The 13,964-nt window shown below is 41.8% G+C and overlaps 1 protein-coding gene across 6 annotated transcripts in view; it reads left to right on the top strand.

The window, feature by feature from the left end:
* The window catches only part of LOC110532626 (inter-alpha-trypsin inhibitor heavy chain H6), a 30,513-nt gene that overhangs the window by 1,467 nt on the left and 15,082 nt on the right, over window positions 1-13,964 (top strand). For all 6 annotated transcript variants that reach the window (XM_090185162.1, XM_036988642.2, XM_090185161.1 and 3 more), the window contains exons 2-5: window positions 2,582-2,617; window positions 5,242-5,396; window positions 12,680-12,790; window positions 13,092-13,339. In XM_090185162.1, coding sequence (XP_090041288.1) covers window positions 2,582-2,617; window positions 5,242-5,396; window positions 12,680-12,790; window positions 13,092-13,339 — 550 coding nt within the window. The remainder of the gene's footprint in view (window positions 1-2,581; window positions 2,618-5,241; window positions 5,397-12,679; window positions 12,791-13,091; window positions 13,340-13,964) is intronic.

The following is a 13,964-nucleotide window of genomic DNA, read 5'->3' as shown; positions in this document are numbered from 1 at the left end:
CTATCACAGCCATTCAACTCTGTAACTATTTTAAAGTCACCATTGGCCTCATGGTGAAATAACTGAGTGGTTTTCTTCCTCTCCAGCTCTCTCAAGGATGCCTGTATCTCTGTAGTGACAAAGTGTAATAAATAACGTACCATGCTGAAAGGAAGATTCCATTTCAGTTAAAAATTTTTTTGTTGCCATCTACCAATATGTGACCTTATTTGTGAGGCATTGGAAAACCTCCCTGGTCTTTGTTGTTGAATCGTTGTTTGAAATTCACTGGTGTACAAAGATGAGGTAGTCATTCAAAAATCATGTTAAACACTATTATTGCACACAGAGTGAGTCAATGCAACTTATTACGTGACTAGATAAGCAAATAGTTACTCCTGAACATATTTAGGCTTGCCATAACAAAGGGGTTGAATACTTAATGACTCAATACATAAATTCATATAATTTGTAAAAATGTCAGAAAAGATACACTATATATACAAAAGTATGTGGACTCCCCATCAAATTAGTGGATTTGGCTATTTCAGGCACACCTGTTGCTGACAATTGAGCACACAGCCATGCAAGCTCCATAGACAAACATTGGCAGTAGAATGGCCTTACTGAAGAGCTCAGTGACTTTCAACGTGGCACCGTCATTGGATGTCAGTTTGTCACATTTTTGCCCTGCTAGAGCTGACCCGGTGAACTGTAAGTGTTTTTATTGTGAAGTGGAAACGTCTAGGACTCACAAGCTCACATAACAGGACCGCCGAGTGCAAAAGTGCGTAACACGTAAAAATCATCTGTCCTAGGTTGCAACACTCACTACCAAGTTCCAAACTGCCTCTGGAAGCAACGTCAGCACAAAAACTGTTAGTCGGGACCTTCATGAAATGGGTTTCCATGGCCGAGCAGACGCACTCAAGCCTACGATCACCAAGCGTCGGCTGGAGTGGTGTAAAGCTCACCGCCATTGGACTCTGAAGCAGTCGAAATGCGTTCTCTGGAGTGATGAATCACGCTTCACCATCTGGCAGTCCAACGGACTAATCTGGGTTTGGTGAATGCCAGGAGAAAGCTACCTGCCCCAATGCATGGAACCAACTGTAAAGTTTGGTGGAGGAGGAATAATGGTCTGAGGCTGTTTTTCATGTTCGAGCTAGGCCCCTTAGTTCAAGTGAAGGGAAACCTTAACGCTACAGCATACAATGACATTCTAGAAGATTCTGTGCTTCCAACTTTGTGGCAACAGTTTGGGGAAGGCCATTTCCTGTTTCAGCATGACAATGCCCGCGTGCACAAAGCGAGGTCCATACAGAAATTGTTTGTCGAGATCAGTGTGGAAGAACTTGACTGGCCTGCACAGAGACCTGACCTCAACCCCATTTAACACCATTGGGATGAATTGGAACGCCGACTGCGAGTCAGGCCTAATCACCCAAAGTGCCTGACTTCACTAATGCGATTGTGGCTGAATGGAAGCAAGTCCCTGCAGAAATGTTTCAACATCTAGTGGAAAGCCTTCACAGTAGAGTGGAGGCTGTTATAGCAGCAAAGAGGGGACTAACTCCATATTAATGCCGATGATTTTGGAATGAGATGTTCAACGAGCAGGTGTCCACATACTTTTGGTAATGTAGTGTAGTTCGACTTTGACATAATGGGGTATTGTGTGTAGGCCATTGGCACAAAATCTCAATTTATTCCATTTTAAGTTCAGGCTGTAACACAACAAAATGTGGAAAAAGTCAAAGGTTGTGAGTACTTTCTGAAGGCTCTGCCTATGGCAGATGTGAATACGATTATGAAGTGGAAACACATAATAAACATAATAACACATAATATAGCCTACATTTACATTCATTTAAAATAAAGTTTCTATTTCACCTAAAATGTATATTAAAATTGTCACTGAAGAATAAACGGCCTGCAAATTCAAATGTTTTCCTCTCTTTAAAGGTATTTGATTGTATATCATGGATATGTGGTAAAGTATTGACACAACAATGATTTGTGATCTAAATGAACATTTGAAACCGAACCTGCACCTCTGTGTACAGTGAAAGCATTTATTTAAAGTTACCCCTTCATTCATCTTATTTTGACACAGAAATATTGACCCAACACCACACATAGATTCTGGAGATGAATTTAAAAGGAGGGGATTTTGTAAGGTAATCCTTGTTAGAATGTTGTCACTTTTCTAAGTCAAGTTCTCCTCTTTAATACAACTTATTATCGTAGATAAGGACCTAAATGTACTAACTTACATTTTAAATCATCTTCTTTCCCATACAGTGATAGAAAATTGTGTGGAAGCTTATACATTTTGGAATAATGATGGCTCTAGGGCAACTCTGTGGTCTTAAAGTCACTACTAAGCAAGCTTTTATGAATCTATTAAGATTTTAAAGCTTTGCACAATGTTCAGAGGGCATCAGCTTGTTTTGATGACATTTTTCCAAACTACAGGACTCCAGAAATATGTTACTGTCAGGGCACTGGTGTGAATAAATGTTCCTTACTGCTGCGCTCAATCCCACAGTTAGGATTCATTACACTTTTATTAACTTTCTCTCTGTAATTTTCTCTCCAGAGAGTGAGACGCCAGAGCAAAGCAGCTAAATCTGTGGTGAGTATGAGCTACATGAAACAGCCTGTTGTTCATGACCCAGTCCCAGTGGAATGTGTCATGAGCAAAACAAAACATTCAAATCAGGGATATCTGGCTAGTGACAAAAGTGGCGGCTTAGGGCCCTGCGTGACTAACAAAATCAATGGGACCCCCTGGAGGTCAAGGCCCTTGGGCACGTGCCCTGCCTGCCAGGTTGATAATTCGGCCACGATTATTACAAGTTTACTGTAGATACTGTCGCTGGCTAGACTAACTAGACTAATTTACCAATCCATTTTTATTTTTTACTAACCGGGTAATTGAGTGACTGTCAGTGAGTGACATATAACAAGAGGAAAACTCATCAGTAAATTGAGTCTTCCCACCAAAAAAATAGCTACTAATTGTCACTCAATTAGCCAGTGATGTAATGTACTTAAGTAAAGAAAATACTTTAAAGTATTACTTAAGTAGTTTTTTGGAGTATCTGGACTTCACTTTACTATTTATATTTTTGCCAACTTTTAATTTCCTAAAGAAAATAATGTACTTTTTACTTCATACACCCAAAAGTACTCATTACAATTTAACAGGAAAATGGTCCAATTCACACACTTATCAAGAGAACCTCCCTGGTCATCCCTACTGCCTCTGATCAGGCAGACTCACTTAACACAAATGTTTCGTTTGTAAATTATGTCTGAGTGTTGGAGTGTACTGTCTGTCTGTAAATGGAAATATTGAATTGTTCCATCTGGTTTGCTTAATATAAGGAATTTATCATTTTACTTTGACTTTTGATAGTTATAAGTATATTTTAACAGTTCCATTTACTTTTGATACTTGAGTATATTTAAAACCAAATACTTTTAGACTTTTACCGAAGTAGTATTTTACTGGGTGATTTTCACTTTAACTTGAGTCATATTCTATTATGGTATCTTTTACTCAAGTATATTAATTGAGTACTTTTTCCACCACTAGCCCTTGTCAGCAACATTTTATAGATGGCTTTAAAACTGCTAAATGTTCTCTCCGTCCCATGGCATAATGTGAAGAACTGCAGGAAATTAGCTTTAAAAGTGAAACATTTTCTCTCCATCTCATAGGAAAATGTTTAGAATTGTATTAAACATGCTTTAAAACTGAATTTGTTTCTCTCAGACCCATGGCAAAATGAATAGAATTGCCTGAAATGAGTTTTAAAACTGCAAAATGTTTTCTCTAGAGTTGTAGAGTTGCAGAAATGATGCTTTATAACGTTTTTCTCAACGCCTCATGCTACTCCACATTGGTTCAACGTCATTACGTGGAAACAACTTTTCTTTTTGAAAATAGTGTCAAAATTGACTACAAAGTGTAAAATAGGATAACTTTGGTCATAAAGTCAGTCTCGTCAAAACTGAGATTTGCGAGATGATAGGGAAACATTTTATGTCGCGCAATGAATTGTCTCATAACAGTTTTCTATTGGCTGGGTTTGTTTTAATCCTTCCCACCTGCTCACAGCTGGCAGCACCCAATAAATATTCCTATGGGGCTAGTGAGGGACCATCAGTAAATTACACACTGTACATGGGACAATATTTTAAAAGGTCAATATCGACAAATAACAATGACTTGAAAATCTCAAACCATCTACAAATTGTAGAAATGCATATTCTAATGTCGAAAGCATTTAATGAGACAACTGAAAAATGTGCAACGTGAAAATGTTGTCCCATTTACATTGTGTAGTTCATTGACTGTCCCTATCTATCCCCAGAGCTAGGCTATTCAAAGTCAAAACAACATTGCCACGGTAGCACACCAGCCAGCTGAAGCTAATTGGTTAAATAATTTGGTTACGCTTCCCACCTGCGAACACACACAAGAGACACCCACATCAAACTCAACCCTGAACCAACTCATATTTGAATTCAGTTTATTAATGAACCAAATCTAAAACAAGGCCACATCAGGAAATGTATAGCAACATGATGATTAAAGGCACTAGTATTAGGTTAGGAAAAAGTCATGCAGCAAGTGAAGATCTACCTATCACTCTCATTGCAATCTGTAGTTATAACCTGTGTGCCACACAGAGTAAGAAACCCCACAGTGCTCAATGGAGGCAACACTTTATTTGATGCTTTGAATGTTCCCAGTGACAGAATGTAAATCATCCATTATTACTCTAAATTGATAGGTCTCTGATGTGTCAGAAAGCTTGTCCACTGTCTTTGATACCAGTGAGTAACGAGAAACCTGACTGTCTGTCTGTCTGTGTCCTGGCCTAGCAGTAATGTGGCCCAGCTGACCAGATTGGTCTCAGCAGGGCCCAGAATTAGCCAAGTAAACAAGGGGGTGGGAGGGATATCTTGCAGAGTGTGGCTTTGTATCATTTGTCTAAACTTGTCAAGCCACTGAAGCCAGGGTAAAAAGCCCAGTAATAGTTGGATTTCCAATTCCAAAAGAGCCCGACCAGGACTCAAACCTGGGTCTTCTCAACTGTCAGTCAAACAGCCATTACACAAAGAAGTCCAAAGCTCCTCATGAGGTCACTATTGGTTTTGTACTAGGGTAGCTATATAAAGATTTCATCAGATCAAATGTACATGTTAGTTGGTGTGTCAGGTTTGGTGTGTCTTGTGTGTTCACAGCTGAAGGTGACAGACTACCATGTGAGGTGTTCAGTCGTGTCTCGCTATGCCCACACCACAATCCAAAGCTCTGTGTGGAACCAGCTACCTGTCACCAAGGAGGCAGCCTTTGAGGTGGACCTGCCCTCTGCTGCATTCATCTCCAACTTCACCATGTGAGTCAGAATCACACGCTTCAAGTCAAGTTTACTTTATTATCCTCTCTCTCTCTCTCTCGTGTTCTTATAAGACACCTCATCACAGGTAGTGGGCATGTAATCAAATTAATTGTTCTTTCCCTTGGAATTATATCCTTCTTGCCTGGGTCCCAGTCTGTTTCTGCTCCCTTGCCAACTCCTTATGCTTGACAATGAGGGACGAGGAGTTGGCATTACAGCACAAACATACTGGCACTCAGGCTATTGTCCTTCAGGATCAAAAGGACTTGTACTTTCAACTGTGAAGGGGATCGTTCACATGCGGGAGACAGTATGACTCACCTCAGAGAGTATAACGCTTAATTAGAACATAGAAATATAGAAAAAAGTAAATAAACAAAACAAATCCTGTACACCAGTCAGGTCAGTGGTTCAAAATAAAAACTTCAAAGGAATTATGTCAGGAACTGACATTCCGTCCAGTGTGGAAAGGAGACACATAATTTGATGTGTAAACATTAGACACAACGAGGAACCGCAGTCTGTAGTTGGGTTTGGGAGCAGAAGGGGGAAGACTCGGAGGAACCTTAGAACCAGATGAATACCCGGCTTTATAAATGCACGTCGGAAAGTTATAAGAAAAAATGACAGGACGTTGGCCTGTTTTCTTCCCCCTCTCTCTCCTGCGAAGTTTACCAAGGCATTGAGCCAAGGTACACGTGCACGCACACACATTCAACTACATACTGACACACAGCCTACACATGTCACGCACAGACCCATTTACATGTAGTTTTAGTTTAACATGCATAGAATCTCATAATCTATTTTACTGTCAGTCACACACTCGACACGCCTGCTCGTCACCAACTAACTCAGTAGGAAAATAGCCGTTTTAGCCGAAATAACTATTTCTTAGTTCAGTTGCGTTTCTCAACGTGGGACTGAGGGCCTTGTGTTCTGTGTGTAGGTCACTCAATTGCAGCCGTTCCCAGTTCCCACTCCCTCTCAGCTACACATACATATATATTTTCCACCCTGATAAATCCAACATTCCATTCTGCTCTGTGTCTGAAACAAGACTTGCTTCAAGGCTGCAGTTTATTTCGGTCCCTGTTGGTTATTATTTTAATATATTTGTTCAAAGGACCTTATTTTAGCACATAAACTGTATGGTTTGGATTAAAGTCTTTCCAGTAATCAGGTATGGGTCCCAAATCCCACTCTATTCCCTATATACAGTGCATTTTTAAAGTATTCAGATCCCTTGACTTTATCCACATTTTGTTACGTTACAGACTTATTTTTACTAATAAATCTACAAACAATACCCCATAATGACAATCCGAAAACAGGGCTTTAGAAAAAACTGAAATACCTTATTTACATAAGTATTCAGACCCTTTGCTATGAGACTCGAAATTGAGCTCAGGTGCATGCTGTTTCCATTGATCATCCTTAAGATGTTTTTACAACTTGATTGGAATCCACCTATAGTAAATGAAATTAATTAGACATGATTTGGAAAGGCACACACCTGTCTATATAAGGTCCCACAGTTGACAGCGCATGTCCGAGCAAAAACGAAGCCATGAGGTCAAAGGAATTGTCCGTAGAGCTCCGAGACAGGATTGTGTTGAGGCACAGATCTGGTGAAGGGTACCAAAAAATGTCTACAGCATTGAAGGTCTCCAAGAAGACAGTGGCCTCCATCATTCTTAAATGGAATAAGTGTGGAACACCAAGACTCTTCCTAGAGCTGGCCACCCGGCCAAATACAGAAATTGGAGGAGAAGATCCTTGCTCAGGGAGGTGACCAAGAACTCAATGGTCACTCTGACAGAGCTCCAGAGTTCCTCTGTGGAGATGGGAGATCTTCCAGAACGACAACTATCTCTGCAGCACTCCACCAATCAGGCCTTTATGGTAAAGTGGCCAGGCGGAACCTACTCCTCAGTAAAAAGCACATGACAGCCCGCTTGGAGTTTGCCAAAAGGCACCTAAAGACTCTTACACCATGACAAACAAGATTCTCTGGTCTGATGAAACCAAGATTAAACTCTTTGGCCTGAATGCCAAGTGTCTGGAGGAAACCTGGCTCCATCCTCCTCTGTGGAGATGGGAGAACCTTCCAGAAGGACAACCATTAGAATTGATCTTCTTTGGAGAATAAAACACACAGACGCATACAAATCTCTCCCTTGCCCTCCATTTGGCAAATCTGACCGTAATTCTATCCTCCTGATTCCTGCTTACAAGCAAAAATTAAAGCAGGAAGCACCAGTGACTAGATCAATAAAAAAGTGGTCGGATGAAGCAGATGCTAAGCCACAGGACTGTTTTGCTAGCGCAGACTGTAATATGTTCCGGGATTCCTCCGATGGCATTGAGGAGTACACCACATAAGTAATTGGCTTCATTAATAAGTGTATAGATGACGTCGTCCCCACAGTGACCATTCGTACATACCCCAACCAGAAGCTATGGATTACAGGCAAAATCCGCAAAATCAAGTTGATAGTGCACAGTGAGTTATGTGGCTCTAGAAGGTTCTCAGACCGAGAAACAGCCTCGTACATTTGCAATAACTTCAATTCATTTTGACCATCACGAAAATGACGACATTTAGAAAAGTCCCAGAGTTGCAAAACTAGGTGCATTGAAACTGCCTCGGCCCATAGAGACGGACCCTAACATTTCTGTCCGATAGCTCATTCAAGGACCCCATAGCAAAGCCCGGAAAATGTGGATTTTCAGCACCAATTAAGATCGCTGCTCTGGCTCCAAATGACCTATCGAGCCGAAACTCGGGATTCAGCGTCGCCTCACATAGGCCTACACATAATGTCAGAACTGGAACCGCAGCTAGAACGTAACTATGTGTTTTATGTTTTTATTATGGTTTAAACTGAAGGTGCTGTGAATTATGGGCCTGCTCTGAAATATGTCATAGTTGGCTTCTAAACGAGTTGGAAAAAGTGGGTTTGGTGTCAGATGGTATCAGTTTGGTGTCAGAATGATATCTATTTGACGATGGACGCTCACTTGCTGGCTGACTTTTGTACATTTGCAATATGTTTAGAAAATGAGGAAGCATCACCAAATTGACATTCTGAAATCAACACCAAGAAGCAATGGAGAGGAACCAGAATCACTGCCCGGCCATCCCAAATTCATCGGGACAGTACATTTTGGAAATTTTGGACGTTTTTCAAAAGATCTTAAAACAACGACAGAGTCCCACTTCTCTCATGTCACCATCGAGCAATGGAGAGGAACCACTATCACTGCCCGGCCATCCCGAATTCATCGGGCCAGTCAATTTTGCATTTCTGCAGTATTTTTGAGCATGTCAAATTCGTGATGGTAAATGCCTATTGAAACATATTGCAAATGGACAGTACATTTGCAATAAGATTCAACAGTGAAAAAACATCACCAAATGGACATGATGAAATCAACACAACGAGCGATGGAGAGGAACCACTATCACTGCCCGGCCATCCCGAGTTTATCGGGCCAGTCAATTTTGCATTTCAGCAGTATTTTTGAGCATGTCAAATTCGTGATGTAAATACCCATTGAAGCATATTGCAAATGGACAGCTGTGCACCTGGTGATTGGAATGGGTTCCCAGGAGCACATTTTAAAAATGTTTTTAATGCCTTAAGGGGGTAGCAAGGGGTCTATGGTTGGGTAGGGAGCACCCTCCACCCGGGCCCACCCAACAAAAAATCGTTAATAAACAACAGATTCCTACTTCCCCCTCATCATACATATCAAATAGACCATCTAGGTTGATTCATGGCTTAACATAGTTCACTGACTTTTGGGTTTGGAAACCGACTTCCTATGATCGTACATGGAAAATGGACATAACATCCTGATTTGCCACTTTCAATACTTTCATATTGCATTTGGACATTTCTTATGGCATTTGGCAATGGTTCACTGACTTTTGACTTTGACTTTTGACTTCCTATGAAATCATATTGCAAATGGACAAAACGTATGCCTTATGAACAATCTTTTAAAATATGACAAAATATGACAAAGGTATGTTCATACAGTTCTTATACATGTATAATTATCAAAAAAAATCTAAAGAATGTCGAAAAACGGTCCAGAAAGCACTTTTTTAGAGGGTGATACATTTTTTATTTTGTTTTCAAATTTTCTAAATTTCACCCTTGGGTCTTGACTTGATGTGCATTTGCAGTATGAAAATGTACTGTGGAGCTCGCTCGCCATCTTTTGGATTTTTGCTGTGTGACACTTAGCATTAGCCATATGATATTTGCCATATGACATTTGCCATAAGCTTTCAATGATCTGCTGTCCATTTGAGTGTTATTGGACATCATGTATATATATTTTGTATTTATTTTTTTACCTTTATTTAACTTCTATAACAAGCGGCAACAGTGAGAGACTTATTTCTGGAAAGGTGAATTTTTAAAAGTTGTAGCTCGAACTGTTTGGGCACAGACCTGGATAGCATGACAGAACTTTGCAGACTGTCTCTGCAATACATTGCAACTCCACCCCCGTTGGCAGTTCTGTCTTGGTGGAAAATGTCGTAGTTGGGGATGGAAATTTCTGAATTTTTGGTGGCCTTCTAAGCCAGGATTCAGACATGGCTAGTACATCAGGGTTGGCGGAGTATGCTAAAGCAGTGAATAAAACAAACTTAGGTAGGAGGCTTCTGATGTTAACATGCATGAAACCAAGGCTTTTACGGTTACAGAAGTCAACAAATGATAGCGACAGGGGAATAGGAGTGGAACTGGGGGCTACAGGGCCTGGGTTAACCTCTACATCACCAGAGGAACAGAGGAGGAGTAGGATAAGGGTACGGCTAAAGTCTATATGAACGGGTCGTCGAGTGGGTTGGGAACAGAGAATAAAAGGAGCAGATTTCTATGCGTGGTAGAATAGATTCAGGGCATAATGTACAGACAATGGTATGGTAGGATGTGAGTACAGTGGAGGTAAACCTAGGCGTTGAGTGACAATGAGGCACCAGTTAAGCCAGGTGAGGTCTCCGCATGTGTTTGGGGTGGGACAAAAGAACTATCTAAGGCATGTTGAGCGGGACTGAGGGCTCTACAGTGAAATAAAACAATAAGATCTAGCCAAGACAGCAGTAGACAAGGCATATTGACATTAGAGAGAGGCATAAAGCATTCACAGGTGTTGATCAGAAGAGCTAAGACAACAACGGGTAAATGGCGATGAATGGTTACATGTTAGTTACATTCAGGACCTGAGTTCGAGACTGGGGCTGACAGGTAAACAAAATGAGGTACCGTGTTATTGAAACAGTCCAGGCGGCATCATCAGTGTAGCCGAGTGATCATAGGGTCAAAAGAGCAGCAATAGGTGAGTCAGTGTGCCGTTTGGTAGTCACTGCTATGCTAGGTGAGCAGGGGATACAGCGTTCAGAAAAGCTTGCGGGTCGGGGCTAGTAGATGGTTCTTCGGCGACATCGTAACAGAATAGCCTGTTGAGACCACATCGGGCAATCATGCCAGCAGTCCAGTCGTGATGGATCGGCAAGGCTAAGTGACGACAATAAAGGGTCCAGGCCAATTGGCGAAGGAGGTATTGTAGCCCTAGAATTAGCTGGTATATTTTATTTATTTATTTTTATTTTACCTTTATTTAACCAGGTAGGCAAGTTGAGAACAAGTTCTCATTTACAATTGCGACCTGGCCAAGATAAAGCAAAGCAGTTCGACAGATACAACGACACAGAGTTACACATGGAGTAAAACAAACATACAGTCAATAATACAGTATAAACAAGTCTATATACAATGTGAGCAAATGAGGTGAGAAGGGAGGTAAAGGCAAAAAAGGCCATGGTGGCAAGGTAAATACAATATAGCAAGTAAAACACTGGAATGGTAGTTTTGCAATGGAAGAATGTGCAAAGTAGAAATAAAAATAATGGGGTGCAAAGGAGCAAAATAAATAAATAAATTAAATACAGTTGGGAAAGAGGTAGTTGTTTGGGCTAAATTATAGGTGGGCTATGTACAGGTGCAGTAATCTGTGAGCTGCTCTGACAGTTGGTGCTTAAAGCTAGTGAGGGAGATAAGTGTTTCCAGTTTCAGAGATTTTTGTAGTTCGTTCCAGTCATTGGCAGCAGAGAACTGGAAAGAGAGGCGGCCAAAGAAAGAATTGGTTTTGGGGGTGACTAGAGAGATATACCTGCTGGAGCGTGTGCTACAGGTGGGAGATGCTATGGTGACCAGCGAGCTGAGATAAGGGGGGACTTTACCTAGCAGGGTCTTGTAGATGACATGGAGCCAGTGGGTTTGGCGACGAGTATGAAGCGAGGGCCAGCCAACGAGAGCGTACAGGTCGCAATGGTGGGTAGTATATGGGGCTTTGGTGACAAAACGGATTGCACTGTGATAGACTGCATCCAATTTGTTGAGTAGGGTATTGGAGGCTATTTTGTAAATGACATCGCCAAAGTCGAGGATTGGTAGGATGGTCAGTTTTACAAGGGTATGTTTGGCAGCATGAGTGAAGATTGCTTTGTTGCGAAATAGGAAGCCAATTCTAGATTTAACTTTGGATTGGAGATGTTTGATATGGGTCTGGAAGGAGAGTTTACAGTCTAACCAGACACCTAAGTATTTGTAGTTGTCCACGTATTCTAAGTCAGAGCCGTCCAGAGTAGTGATGTTGGACAGGCGGGTAGGTGCAGGTAGCGATCGGTTGAAGAGCATGCATTTTGTTTTACTTGTATTTAAGAGCAATTGGAGGCCACGGAAGGAGAGTTGTATGGCATTGAAGCTTGCCTGGAGGGTTGTTAACACAGTGTCCAAAGAAGGGCCGGAAGTATACAGAATGGTGTCGTCTGCGTAGAGGTGGATCAGAGACTCACCAGCAGCAAGAGCGACCTCATTGATGTATACAGAGAAGAGAGTCGGTCCAAGAATTGAACCCTGTGGCACCCCCCAGAGGTCCGGACAATGGGCCTAGCTCGAGGCTAGCTCAATGCTAGCTGGTGCTTGCTTTGGGACAAAGATGTCTAAGATGTCCTCCATCTTAGTCCAACTTGAATGCTGTGAAGTACAGTATATTATTGTTTTGTAACACGTGACCGATAATACAAATAGTAACCATAAAGGAAAGTACATTTATGGTAAAGGAAAGTCTATTTACTGTCAATAAACCTTGACGTTTTCAATCTATGAGACCAAAGCATGTTTGTTCACATAGTCTGACCATTGTGAGTTACCCAGAGGGCTATTTTACTTTATTTCTGTCCTCTTATTCCACAGCACCTCCAATGACAAAGTGTACATCGCCCAGGTGAAGGAGAGGAGTGTCGCCAGGAAGATGTATGACGCAGCCAAGAAACAAGGAAAAACAGCTGGACTTGTTGCCACCAAGTCAGTCTGAAAAAGTATTTGATACCACGTTCACTCTTGAATATGCGTTTTATTCAGATTTCTATGTTTTGTGTGAAAGAGTAAGAAACTACTTCAATTTTTCTCTAGATTTTCTGCAGTACAAATCAGACATCCATCACCCACCCACCACATCCACTCACATCTTTCTATCACTTTAGTCTGGATGCTACTCCATTCCCTCAATGCTCTCTCAGCCATTCTTTCAGGTTCGCCATAGACCACTGACACCATCACTCCAATACTGTCTCTCTCTGTTGTTTCTCCTCTGCTGTGGTCTCAGAGAGAGGGAGATCGAGAAGTTCCGCGTGGCGGTGAGTGTTCCCTCGGGGACCCGGATGTCCTTCTCTCTGTCCTACGAGGAGCTGCTGCCCCGCAGGTTGGGTCGCTATGAACTGACCCTGGGTCTGAGGCCTGGAGGACTGGTCACTAACCTCACCCTGGACGTCAGTATTGCAGAAAGGACAGGACTCAGCTTCATCAAGGTCCTCCCGCTGAAGACCAGTCGACTGCTCTCCAACACTGTCACAGGTAACATAGGAAAAGACAACCATCAATGTTCATTGTCAAAGTAGTAGTACTAGTTGTAATACAATCAGCATGTTTAGGGCATCAGTTTGAGCAAGTCAGGGCGCAAAATCACTAATGGCAGGTAGCCCAGTGGTTAGAGCATTGGGACGAGCATTGAGACGGTAACCGAAATGTTGCTGGTTGGAATAGCTGAGCCGACAAGGTGAAAAATATTGAGCAAGGCACTTAACTCTAAATTGCTCCAAGGCTGCTGTACTACTATGGCTGACCCTGTAAAACAACACGTTTCACTGCACCTATCCGGTGTGTGATGGTAGGTTCTAATTTTCAGAGTACAAACTCAACGGACACTATAGAAGCTTCAAACCAAGTTTATTCTGCCCAGAGGGTCAATACAACTGCATTAGACAAAAAACATGGTTTCCCCCATGGTAGTATGCATACCCCACTTTGGGTGGAGTCTCCTCCTTATCGCAAAACATTGCATCATTATTGCTAGTCAGGGAGCTGAGTGAAATGGGTCTTAAACGGTTCTTCCCCTTGTCAGTACTGCCACATGTGACCATGTTCCCTGCACTCAGCACCTCCCAAGCTTCATTATGGCCCCCCTCATGTCTCTTTTATA

The sequence above is a fragment of the Oncorhynchus mykiss genome, chromosome 9 (genome assembly GCF_057628025.1).
Source record: "Oncorhynchus mykiss isolate SJ-2025 chromosome 9, ASM5762802v1, whole genome shotgun sequence".
Taxonomy (NCBI): Eukaryota; Metazoa; Chordata; class Actinopteri; order Salmoniformes; family Salmonidae; genus Oncorhynchus; species Oncorhynchus mykiss.
The sequence above is the reverse complement of the archived record's forward strand: the minus strand, read 5'-3'. Positions and strand labels throughout refer to the sequence as shown.